The sequence below is a fragment of the Hordeum vulgare genome, chromosome 4H, assembly GCF_904849725.1.
Source record: "Hordeum vulgare subsp. vulgare chromosome 4H, MorexV3_pseudomolecules_assembly, whole genome shotgun sequence".
Classification (NCBI taxonomy): Eukaryota; Viridiplantae; Streptophyta; class Magnoliopsida; order Poales; family Poaceae; genus Hordeum; species Hordeum vulgare.
This window is the reverse complement of record NC_058521.1, coordinates 158,080,008-158,093,131: the sequence shown is the minus strand read 5'-3', so window position 1 is coordinate 158,093,131 and position 13,124 is coordinate 158,080,008. Positions and strand designations below refer to the sequence as shown.

The 13,124-nt window shown below is 45.3% G+C and overlaps 1 protein-coding gene across 1 annotated transcript; it reads right to left on the bottom strand.

The window, feature by feature from the left end:
• Positions 1–367: 367 nt before the first annotated feature.
• LOC123448259 (trafficking protein particle complex subunit 1) lies at positions 368–12,245 on the bottom strand. The gene is made up of 5 exons (XM_045125089.1): positions 11,922–12,245; positions 3,674–3,788; positions 1,819–1,937; positions 1,148–1,209; positions 368–699 (listed from the first exon to the last, which is right to left on the bottom strand). Exons 1-4 carry the CDS (start codon positions 12,170–12,172, stop codon positions 1,158–1,160), a joined length of 537 nt encoding a protein of 178 aa, XP_044981024.1. The 5' UTR covers positions 12,173–12,245; the 3' UTR covers positions 368–699; positions 1,148–1,157.
• Positions 12,246–13,124: the final 879 nt, after the last annotated feature.

Genomic DNA, 13,124 nt, shown 5'->3' with positions numbered 1-13,124 from the left:
GGGATTCACCCAATCACATCCCTTCCTTTTAAAACCTCCCCAATCCCCCTTAACCAAACGAGGCCTCACGAAACCGATAAGGGGCTTGTGCTGGCCCCATAGTTGTCATACGCCGACAACTGCCAGCGGACAGGCCTATAGGGCACGAAATTAGGTTATCATGGTTGTAGATGCTCTTAGACAGCACAACGTGCACATAACCCATGCTTTTCTGTGGCGATGTGTTTCTTATTCTCTTCTACCCAGCTGAATCGTAGCATGTTGCAAGAACATCGATTATTATAGGGAAGATATTCGATAAATAAGCCACTAAAGAAAAAAAAATATTTGCAACCAGCTAACTTTGGACTTCATCCAACAAAGGATATTTGAAAGCAATCCATTTTTTAAGGGGGTCCGTCATGATGAAGGGTGTAAATTACAGGACAGTGATCAGAGTGTATAGCTATCAAATCGCAGTCGGTACACAAGACCATCAATGCAGGCTGCAAGTGTACAATACAGTGAGATTCAACGGGACCACTTTTGCACGAGGCAAGTCTGTATCATCCTTGAAGCAACAAATTTCTCAACAAATAGTATTATCAAACCAAATAACATAGAGATAACACCACACACGAAACTGTTCCATGGCCCAGGATTTCCCAAAACATGAAGTGCCAATGTTCTCCGCTAGTGAGCATGCACCTCCTCCCGAGCCTGCAATGGAACATTACAGTGCTGATGAGGATGTCCGCCAAGAAAAATAGACAACTAGACCTTTATCTGTCGTGTCAGTCCTTGACAAAAGTTAAGCATCGAGTGAAAACTGAAACAGAACATAGGATTGAAAGTTCACAAGCACACAGACAGGACAAAGGGCGGTGCGTGTTTTGACTGATAGATAGTGAAGACCTTTATTCATCTTTAGAAGCGCTATGAAAGAAAAGAAAAAGGATAGGCTAGCTGACTGATCGAATATCATTTTCATTGAAAACTAGTATTTCCATCTGATATTAGATCAACATTCTGGATTTCATATGGAGTTATTGACAGATCCTACAGGGCATGAAGAGCTGTGAAGAATGACATTGTTCAACCAAAAGAACAAACAAATTAAGTTCATTGATATACAGCACCGTGCAAAACACTAACAACTGAACATTACCTGAATGGGATCAAATCAATGTTTTCACATACTGATCGAGATGTTTATTGAAAAGGTCACACCTGCAAATAAAAATATGTTCAGACAACACTAGAGAATCGAGCAAAACAAGAACAAATGTAGCCACTAAGCTTGGAAATGGTTGTGTAACTTCTGTATGGACAACAAAATAATGTTTTCGTTCAGATGATCCTACAAAAGACCGTTGTTCTTGATGAAGAGAAAGCAAATAAACTACTAGAGCAGTAGCCCTTATGACTGCATGCAAATTCAATTTCTTCAATTTATTCTCCTCCATGAAATGAATTATTCATAGGTAGGATGTTGGCAAGTCAGGCAGATCGAGAGGAGTAGGCATGAGAAGATCTAAAATGAATTGCTAATATGTATGTTTCACACAATTCCTTATTTAGTTACATCTTATTTGCAACATCTATATGCTTCCCTAAACAACTGATGCATTTGTCTATCCAGTTTAACCCACTGCATATATATGCTTCCCTGAACAATTGCAGGATAATTGCTTAATCATGAAATAAAAAGGTATCCTTGTATAAATAAAGTGACAAAAATGATGCCATCTCCATTCAACTTTCAACCATCCTGGTATTAACAACTACTTCTAGCTAATGATGTAGTACAATAATTTTCAATTGATAGGCATGACTTACTTGATTGGGCTGCCGGGAGCATACAGAGGATTTTTTACAACATACTCCACATATAGGCTGTAGATATGCTTCAGCGCATCTCGTTGATCACCAGTTCTTGGATGGGTAAGGAGAATAAGCTGTATAAAATGGCAACGTCAGTGAATGTATTTCTTTTTGAACAAAGGATTATCACATACATATTTGTGCTTTAAGTACCATGGTAAAGGTGGAAGGTGACGATCATAGTTCAAAACATGTCTGTGTATATCTTTTTGAACAAAGGATTATCACATACTCCCTCCGTCCCGAAATTACTGTCGCGATGGCATTTTTGCGGATTTTTTTCCCAAACTCCCCACAAAACCCGCGCTCCCTGTCGTCTCCAATCGACAACACGCGCTCCCGACATGGACGCATCACATCCTGCTAAAACATGGACACAGCTCCCCTGCTCTCCCGAGCGTCCTCCTCCGCCGCCGCAGCTACCTCTTCCGCCACTCCCCCCTGCCTCGTGCAGCTTCTCTGCCCCCACTCGCCTGCCTCCTGCAGCTCCGCCCTTCCACCCCAAAAATCCATTCTTCCTCCTCAGTGGGCTTCTACGGTGTACTCCCTCCAGTAAGTCCCTCCACTCTGCCACATCCCATCCTGTCTTCCTCAACCCATCATCTCTCCCTCCCAGATCCACCACGCCGCTCTGCAGAAACTTTTGCTCCCACAACAGACTGATGCAGAATTATTTGCTTCCACAACAGACTCTAGAATTCAGACTGGATAATAGGCTGCTCCTGAATTGAACACAGTCGAGAGGAGCAAGGACCAGAAGAGGATCAAGAACAAATTGAGAGAAACTAGGACCAGCAGAGGATCAGTTGAGAGGAACAAGCAACCGCCGCCCACTACTCGCTGGGTTGAGAGAACAAGCAACCGCCGCCCACTACTCGCTGGGTTGAGAGAACAAGCAACCGCCGCCCACTACTCGCTGGGTTGAGAGAACAAGCAACCGCCGCCCACTGCTCGCTGGGTTGAGAGAACAACACACGCCCAGGAAGAGAACCAGCAGAGGAGCTCACGGAGCAGAGGAGCGGTTCACCGCCCAATTCGATTTCAATTCGAGCAGAGGAGAACACAGGACCAGCAGAGGATCAAAGAACGACCCTGATTGGAGTTCAATTCAAGGAGATGATTGGGGCGGACGACAGGGAGAGGATGCCGAAACGGCAGAGCTGCGGCGGACCTCGTGCTCTCGACAGCGAGGGAGCTGCTGCAGCGGAGCTACTGCGTACAGCGAGGGAGCGGCCGACGGGGGGAAGGACAAAGGAGCGGCAACGGACGGCGAGGGGTCTGCCTACGGCAGGGGAGTACGTCAGAGCATCGGCGGGTGGAGCTGCGAACCCATGGCACAGGGAGGACCACGATGGAGAAGATGCAAGCATGCAAGGCTGTTTTTGCAAAAAAAAAAAAATCATTCTATGGCGCGTGCGCCATTAATGTCGGGATGGATGGAATACATATCTGTGCTTTAAGTACCATGGTAAAGGTGGAAGGTGATGATCATAGTTCAAAACATGCTCAGTATGGACTGTGGAATAGGTCTGCATGAAATAATGTTGCACTGATGATTCTACGCTTAAGCTCACAATAGTTAAATATGTCTTCCATTGAAGTGATACAATGGCTGGATTTTAATTAGTTTTAAGTCATGGAACTCAACCTCAGTGTTCATCCAATACAAACACTTAAGTTTGGTTATCCCCAAAAAGACCTTCGATTTTCACAGGATCTAACCAAATTACATCACCAGCCAAAATAAAAACGTGATAATTGTTAGAATGGAAGACAACTGGGGAAGATAACAAATAACACATCGACTAACCTTTATACCAGATGGGCTCTCCATGTAGTTCAATTTATACGTGTTTGTCTTGAAGCTATGAAATGAGCATCCCTGACCTGGCAGTAGTGGCGCCCCAAGATTGGCGTGTTCTGTTCTGCATATGAAAAAGTGCATGAGCCAAGTATGACTCTAGGATGTAAAGTGTCAAACATGATATCCATCGACAGTTCCAGTTATCTAGGTCATACAGTTATAGATATATTTCTTAGGGCCACAATTTTGGAAAGAGATAACAGAGAACATTGTCCAGAAATAAAAATACAGAGTTCGGAAGCAGGGAGCAGTATGACGGTGTAAGTAATATTGCGTTGCTGCAATTTTAAATTTTTAACCATATCGTCCCTTTTGAATATATCATTTTCCCGTTAAACTACCACAGATGCGTATACACTGAGGTATATCCTGGCTATATGCTTTCCTTCCTGGTGGGGAGAGAATTTATATAACCTGTGTGGCTGCTGTTTGCAGGGGTATCTGGTGTACTCAAAAAAAGATTACCTTTGTGGGGCACATTATGAGGACACCAATTGAGGTGATATTCACTGCTTGTTCTTTTTTATCTTACTGGACAGTCTGCTGAAGCAAGAGGAGGGCCCAGCTGTCAAGGCCCTATTCAGGTTGTGCTTAAAGAAGCTTCTTCGCTGGCACACCAAATGTCGCCAATGCGTGTGGAACCTGCTATCTCTACTACTATTAAAAGAGCAAACATTATCTTTCCTAAACGCACCCCACCTAACGTACACAGAACAACAGGGAGCAATTAGAGCCTCATGATCAGGCCCACTCATTAGATCTAACCGTCAAGATAACAACTAACCCTCATCAAAAGTATGCTTAGCAATTTAAAGGGGCAGACGAAAACTCTGCCATGCTCGTCGTACTTGTTTAGCTAGGTTAATTCTCACGACACGCCAAATTAAAAAAAGAACCGAATGCGTCTGCACCTCAACGCATATTCGCCTCAATCGAGAATCAACCCTCGCCTCACGCCGCTGCTCACCCCTCGCCGCCGCCCGCAGCATGCAATATGGTGGCGAGGCCGACCATGGCGCGGTGGCGGGGACGACCAGGGTCTCCGCCGGTGATTCCAGTCATGGCGCACGGCAAAGAGGGAGTTCGAGGATGAGCGGAGGGCGCACCAGATCGAGGCAGGTCACAAATGCGGCCGCTCCTCGGCGCATCGGCGGTGACATCTAGCGCGTGCGCCAGCTAGTGCGTCGACTGCCAGCTACAGGAGGCTTGCGGCAGCCTGGGCGTTTGCGTTGTGGTGGCAGCGCAGTGCCGCACGGACAGCAGCCAGTGTGTCGATGACCGGCTAGAAGAGGCGTGCGGCAGCCTGGGTGGGGTGCGTTGTGGTGGCAGCGCAGTGCCGTGCGGCGGCAACTACTAGGGCGCTCAACAGCAGGGCCAACCAGGGCGTAAAGGGCCAGAGACAGCTAGGTCGCTCGGCGGCCGGCAAAATTGGGGCACGGCAGCCGCCCAGCATGCTGTGCATGCACAATGCTGTCTACTGTTGTGCATTAGTGTTGGCTGACAGAGGCGCACGCGGCTGACCCGCGTGTGTGAGGTGTGTGCGTGCGGCTGCCGACAGGCTGTGCGTGCGCCTTGCTTTGTTCTGGTCCTGTCAATTTCAGGAGAGGAAGAGAACTCTTGTTGTACTGCCAATTTTGGCAGGCAATGTTCGTGATTCACATTCAGCTTGGATAATGTTATTTAGGACTGTAAACTTTGTCATGGTTGAAGCTACAAGGAAAAGCGGTGCTACAAATATTAGAACTAGGATGTCGTTTTGCACAGTTCTATCAAGTTATTTGCATTGTACAGTCACAATTCTAAGCTTAATCTTGTTAGTTCTGTAGCATTGCAGATCAGGGTCTTTTTTTCCTAGGAGATCCATACCTTTGGTCAGATTTAGCTTATTTGGTAGTGTACAAACAATAAATTGTGTGAATATAACGAAAACTTATGCAGCGTGACCTATCAAAACTATTAATGAGAATTTTCCAGTTCCAATTTTTACAATTTTTATTCTTCCCTTGAGATCCACGGTTTGCTCTTCTAACACATAATACTAGCTATGCATATGCAGCCCCTTTCAGTTGAACTGGGTCCTGGTATCCTTGGGAACATTTTTTATGGAATCCAGGTAAGTTCAGCATGATAATCATTCCATTTCATTGATTTACTCTTTATCTGTGTCACTTGTCATAACCTCATTCCTGTTAAATTTGCAGCGCCCCCTAAAAACTATTGCTATTAGATCTGAAGACGATGCACTCTGGGAATTTAAGCCAAAAAAGCTGTGTAATGCATTTAGCATATTTTAATTGTGAATGAGAGACATCCTGTTAATCTTTGGAAGGCCCTCCAAAACATGTCCCTTTTATTATTTGCCTCAGCTGTTGGAGATGTTCTCACCGGCAGAGATCTATATGCTGTAAATTCTTATGATGTTGAAATTTCTTTTATGGGTATGTACAAAAGGATAGCAGCTTTGGGCCTGTGTGCACATACTAATGTTCGCTGACTCTATGGCAGACCGTCTTGAGAACAATTTGATGAACCACCATGTCGCCCTTCAGCTGGTCAATACAGCCTACAGGTTAGTGGATGCTATCACTTTATTCCAATTTCTAATTTATCTGCACGTGTTCTACCCGTGCTTAACTTTATCTGAAACACTACTCTTCTCATGTATGCACGATACAGTGCTAGAGTTGGAATTTCAGGGCCTCAAAAAGGAATTTGCTATGCTTCAGGTAAGAAAGTTATTTCATACAACTCTTTTCAGGAAAATTTCAGAGGCAGTAGCTTATTATGTTGAACTAGAACAACAGACATGGCCTGTGCGTACACCAAGACCTGTTGCGTCAAAGCTTGCTGCGGATACACCTCTTCTTAAAGGACAGGTTTGTGTACAACTTATCTTGAGCTTCAGTTTCCATAATAAAATCTGTTCTTTTGTTTTATCATCATGTATTCTCAGATGTTGGTTTTTTTATTGCCCTCCGACTCCATTAAATCTCACTCTTATCTATTTTGAAATGGTTCCAGCTTGTGCTTGATGCATTGTTCCCCTCGGTTCTTGGAGGAACATGTGCTATTCCCGGTGCTTTTGGTTGCTGAAAAACTGTTATTAGTCAGGAACTTTCCAAGGTGATCATTAATTCTCCATTTTTTACTGCCCTGATGTCATAGCTGCAGAGAATTGCTCCTACCATATATTTTCTTGGTGGCATCTCTATACTGACTGATTACATTTACAATCTCTGCAGTACTCCAATTCTGAAGCAGTGGTTTATGTGGGATGTCGTGAAAGAGGAAATGAGATGGCTGAGATTCTCATGAACTTCTCCCAATTGACAATGATGTTGCCCGACAGACGTGAAGAGTTTGTCATGAAGAGAACAACACTGGTGGAAAACGCGTCTAACATGCCCGTCGCTGCTCGTGAAGCCTCCATTTATACAGGTAAGGTATAATGCCTTGATGCCGTGGCAGTAAAGGGGATTTCTACATCAAGTTGGCTCATTATATTAGCGTTGTCTTGGTCTTGCTTGCTCAAGTGCTCCACCAGTAGAGCTGCACAACATGTGCGGTGTGGCAAGCCGTGTTTTCAAGTTATATGTGTCCCTCCCCGTCGTAATGGCCGTCTGGCATGCAGAGTGGTTATGCCGCTGCCTGACCATCTTCCTGCCTCCCGGAACACACTGCTGGCCTACGCGCTCCTCCCCATGATATGGTGAACTCTCCCTGCAATGTGTCGGGCGCGCGTGGACCGAGCTCGGCCACCACAAGCTCTAGATCGGCTGCAATCTTCATCTGCAAATAGGCGTGTTGTTGTTGCTATACAGAATTCCAATAGTGTGATACCGCTACCTCTTTCTCTTCTCTTATGTTCATGTAAATCTTCTTGCACATAGCAATCCATGTAGGTATGCCCACCTTCACTAACCAATTGATAATCGCTTGATTAACGGTTTGATTGGATTGTCTTTTTCCTTTCTCTATGAATCATGCTTTGGATTAGGCTGTGACAATATGTCAACATTGCTCTCTAACTACGCAAGGCTTACTTTGACGAGCATGTATACAGTGAAGTTTTTTTAGAAGATGTAGTGAATAAGTTGTTAATTCAGTTTTTATCTCTGATCTCTCTAATACTGTTTGATACAAAAAATGTCCCACAGGAAGAAAATAAACTTTAATATATGTAAGTGAATAGAAAGTGTTGTCGTGGACCTCTAATTGACAAGCATACATATTATTATATTCCACACTACAAAAAAAATGCTGAACATGGTCAACCCTCTTGCTCTCAGGTTTATTGAGCAGGATGACGAGCAAGGCGAAGCCGGTGGCGCCCATCACCACCACCCCACACAAGGACACGTCAAGCCTGCAAAGGTAGTTTCACCGCCGAAACTCCATTGTTTCTACCATATGGACACAAATGTTTTGCATTTCCCTTGGGATTTCGGTGGATTTGAAGATAACGTCTGTTTGAAGTTTGAACTGAATTGTGCTGCAGAACCGGTAGGAAAAAAACAGCAAGTGGCTTCAGACCCTTGATTAGTGGTTGACGATTCGTTTGGATGCAAGATGTTCTGAAAAGACCCTTGGACATTACCCATTAGGTGTTGTCTCCATTGCTATTTTACTGTATGACGAAATAATATGGATGTTTCTTGCAAATACTTGGTCAATAGGTGTCATAGTTGTTAATTTAGTGTTTGGAAGTAACCAGGGATAAATTATCATTAGGTGTTGTTTCCATTCTTTATTGATCATATGAGGAAATCCACCCGCCTTTTCTGATTTCTGAAAGTTTATGATGATTTTGGGCATACCAAGCTTAAAGAAGATATCTTGCAAGTAAGTTTAATATACTCTGGATACATCTTGATATATATATATATGATAGCCTCACTGCTTTTAGGATGGCATGGACTTGGGCTTTTTGGATGGAAAAAAAGTTGATCCAAACCGACACCATGTATTCTTATGGATGTACGGGTCATCTCACTGTAGGTGGAGCTTTTCTCTTGCGCAGAACTTACTTTATTTTATGCTTTGTCAGTGTAATTTCAAATTTCATTCGCAGGTATACCATTACTCTTCTCGTGATCTTGCAGATGCAGCATGTGTAGCTTTTCAGCCTTGCAAATTAGAGGTTTTGATTGATACATGCATATTGTTGGAAAATTGGTGCACTGAAAAGACTATGGATGGAATTAACAAACTGACTGAAAATATGAAACAAATCCAGGATGCTTTGTCAGCTGCCCTTGGAGCCTCTGCTAATTTCAAGATTGACACATGCATATTGTTGGAATATTGGTGCGCTGAAAAGACTATGGATGGAATTAACAAACTGACAGAAAATATGAAACAAATCCAGGATGCTTTGTCAGCTTCCGTTGGAGCCTCTGCTAGTTTCAACAACGTAATATTTAAGATTTATTACAATCTTGCATTTCATTGTTTTATCTGAATCACTTATCAGCTATACTATTGCATGATTAACTAGAGGAGGAACTTAAAGAATTGGAGGAAGCAGTGTGTGTCTGATCAATAGGCAAGCAGTTCTCCCTGCTCCACCGAAAGATACAACTGAAGAGCTTGCTGCACTACAAGCTGAAACAGCACTATGAGCAGGTTAATGCTTTCGCTATGAGCAGTGTGTGGCTGGGAAGTTGCTTTATCTATAAAGCAGGGTGGAAAGCCTTTTATCGTCATGTTTGATTTTCTGTCAGATTGATTTGTAAATCTTAATGTCTACTTGCTGCTTTCACAGGACTAATTCACTGGTGCATGTTGAATACTCTAACATATACAAGTGGGTTTTCACATATGGTTTTAAATTGTAATATTAGTCAAGATGTGCATTGCACGTGCACACTTACTAATGCTGTTAAGGTCTGATTCCTGGAGGAAGAGCTGGTTCCTGGGGGTGGCCTAATCTTGGTGATTCCTGATGGGGTGTGCTTCATTTTGTTGTATGGCTTTTGGTTTGGTGTCTTTGGCTACTGTAAGCTGGACAGCTGGTTCCAGTACTTTGTTCGTTTAGCTCTGGTGGTATCAGGTTTTTGTCCCGTGATAGACGTTTCAATGTCGAACATCTATAGCAGATTTCCTGATGATGCCCCAACTCCCTCTCTTTTTACTAGTCTCCTGTTCGTACTCAGTCTTTATGGTTGTAAAAACTAAAAACTGATACTGTTTTCTTTCCGTTGAGCAATTAATGGAAAGGGGGTGCCTGGTTGCAAAAAAGGTGAGTATACACTGACTTTTGTTGGCACATACTAGTATATAATACACGAGCGAGTACCAAAATTACGAAAAACTCCAGAGTTTATTACATTTACTGCCTCAGAGAAGTATGTACGAAGTATGTATGGAAGGATCTGGAAAGGAAGATAACCGAAAAAGGCTCACGCCCCGCTTTATAAATAAAGCAACGACCAATCCAGCATACAACTCAACAAACACCACTCGGCACCATAACACAAACACTCAAGGCAAGACACAAGGGTGATAAGAACAGCTATAAGCACCCTACTACTCCAAGCAAACGACAGGTAGGAAGAGAGGGCATCGCTTGAAGCTTTCAGGGCTCTCTCCTGACGAAGAGAAGCCGAGCAAGACGAACCAGGAGCTCCAAGACAGCGCCTTCAAGAAGGATACGACACCGTAGAGTCGCCACCGTCCGATCTAGGGATCCATGAACCGCGACGACGCCTTCAAGAAGGTAACGGCACCATAGACGCCACCACCGTCAACCTGGCAGGGCCAGAATGGGTTTTCACCCCGGCAAGCCCTCTTCATCACCCAAACGGGGTACATGAAGCCACTGCTCGCCGCACCACCGCCACCGGTTGTCGCAACCTGACCAGCACGCCGCCCCCATGACCATGGCAGGGCAGCCAGACCACACCCAAGCCACGAACTCCACCCACGAGCACCACAGCTACCACCACCAAGGCTGCCGCCCCGGCATCCAAGACCCCGACACCATCCCACCCGAGACGCGCAGCTACAATGACTGAAGAGACGAGCGAAAAAGGCCACTTCTTTACCACCCCTGGGTCGGCCAGAACCGGCCACCACCGCCCCACCCTGCCCCTCCCGGGCAACGAACGAGCTCCCCGGTGGAACACCATCACCGACGGGAGGCAAGGATGACTCCCGGCCCTCCCAGCGGCGGAATCATCCCTCAACGATGGACGTTGACCGGGAGCGGACCAGCCCTCAGGCGAAGGCAGCACAAGCATAACGAGGGGGAATGAAGGACGAACCGATCCGCCGGCAGGCGAGCCGACGCCGGAGCAGAGTCCGACCACCACCACAGCCGTGACCGTCGAACCACCGTGTAGCCGACACATCACAAGAAGGCCACCACGAGGCCAGACCTCACCGCGCCGCGGCCGCCCACGGCCAAAGCAGCTACCACATCGAGCAACTACCCCACCCATATCATCCACCTGGATCCACGCGACAGATCCGGCGCCATCCACCACCATCTTCCGCAGAACCAACAACGGGTGCAACGGCAACCAAATCCACCGCCAGCCGAGCTCTCACGCAAGCCGAACAAGCCCAGCCATCATCCAGCCCAAGCCTCTCGGAAGCACACCAGGTGCTAGATCTGGGCACGCTCAGCCTTCGCCGCCGGCACCACCCTCGCAAACACGGAGCTGCCCGCGCAGCCACCACAACCAGGCGGCATCGCCCGAAGGCCAGTCGCCGCGCCACCACGCCTCCTGCATGCGCCGCACCTCCGCCTGGATGCGTCGTCCCGCGCCACCCGCCTCCAAACGAAGAGGAGAAGCCGCCCCGCCACCGCCGCCGAGGAATGGAGGAGGCGGGTCTAAGGTGACCGCGGCTAGGTCTCCTCCCTGACGCGCATCGTGGGAGCAACCACTCTGTTAGTTCCACTCGGGGAGGAAGATCAAAGGTTCAAATGTCGTGGATGGAGAAAATTCTAGAATCATGGATATGAAGTTACGGACAAAATCCTATAATGTCTATCAAATTGGTCATACTGTGCATTGCTCCTACCGAAACAAATCGTGGACTAGCATATACTACCGATAAATTCAATGGATCTTCATTTCAAGAAGCGTCCAGTCCATTGTCACCCACCGAAAAATTAGTCAAAACTAGCTAACTCAATAACCAGTGGCCGAGATCAACTACTGAAATAGTGTGATAGAAAGAAACATACGAGGTGGGGTCGATCTTGGCGGTAAATGAGCGCAGGGAGAAGAGGAGTCCGAACATAAGCTTCTGGTCCTGGTTGCGAGCGAGCGTGCGGAGTGGCCGGTGCCACTCGCGGTACAGCAGGCACACGCCGTTGCGGTTGAAGACGTAGATCACCTGGGCGTTGGAGCCCGTTCCAGTCCCAGGAGGCGCTGCCGGTGCGGGACTGGACTCCGGCGCGACAGACGTCAGCGACGACCCGCTGAAGAACTGCATAGCAGCTGCCGAGGCGGGCGGAGCGGCACCGCGGTATGGCGTAGATCTCCGCCGGGGAAAAGGAGTTGTTGCTGGAGAAGATCGTGTGGACCGGTATGGCATAGATATTATGGGCCAACACATAGAGCCCACACGAACGAAGTGGTTCAAGGCTCGGGCCCAAATGTGCCTTGCCTGGAGACAAGATGTGTGTATTCCATTTTTCTCAAAAAAAAAAAAAAGATGTGTGTATTCCATTGTCTCAAAGAAAAAAAAAGATGTGTGTATTCCAAAAAAAAAAAAAAAAACTCATGTGTATAACCCCTCACACACACAAAATAATTCTCATGTGTGTATGCTAAAAAGATGGTAAATGTGTGTTTGCAGCGTATTTGAAGTGTTCATCATGTTAGGTTGTATCTCTTGTACGACAACGTCTCCATGGTGATAGCAAAGCGTAGATGAAATAAATATTATGGCTTTACTGTTTACCCTAATAAGATCAACATAAGTGACATTATGCCTCCACCTTGTAACACCCTAAATTTTTAATCCAAGTTTTTACTAAGTAAAATTTATAAAAAATTTAAATTATATTGGGTCTTTTATTAATTTCAGACTCTTTTTGTTTTATGTTTTTCAAAATCCTTCCTTCTATATAGATTTTTTTTGAAAATATTGTGAGTTTGGAAGTTTTTCTTGAATCCTTTCATTTAATTTTTAAAATTCAGTAGGAAATATTTTCATAATAAATTAGCCCCAAAGTAATTCTTTTAATGGTATTTTCAAATTGTGAGATGTGTTTTGTTGCATTAAAAATAGTTCAAATATTTTTTTAAAATTTTCACAAAACTTCTGAGAGGTCCTCTAATGTCTATTGATTACTTCTATGCAAAAGCACATTCATATCTTCTGTAAATTTTGAGCACAGCTTCCATTTTTCAATTCTGGTCTAATTTGAGCATTGAACTAC

Bases quoted from the DNA above. Each gene is read 5' to 3' on its own strand.
- LOC123448259 (XM_045125089.1), bottom strand. From the start codon at position 12,172: ATGCAGTTCTTCAGCGGGTCGTCGCTGACGTCTGTCGCGCCGGAGTCC. The intron at 3,789-11,921 runs GTATGTTTCTTT...TTTCATATGCAG, and splicing joins GCCAAGATCGACCCCACCTC to AACAGAACACGCCAATCTTG. The intron at 1,938-3,673 runs GTTAGTCGATGT...CATTTTATACAG, and splicing joins AGAGCCCATCTGGTATAAAG to CTTATTCTCCTTACCCATCC.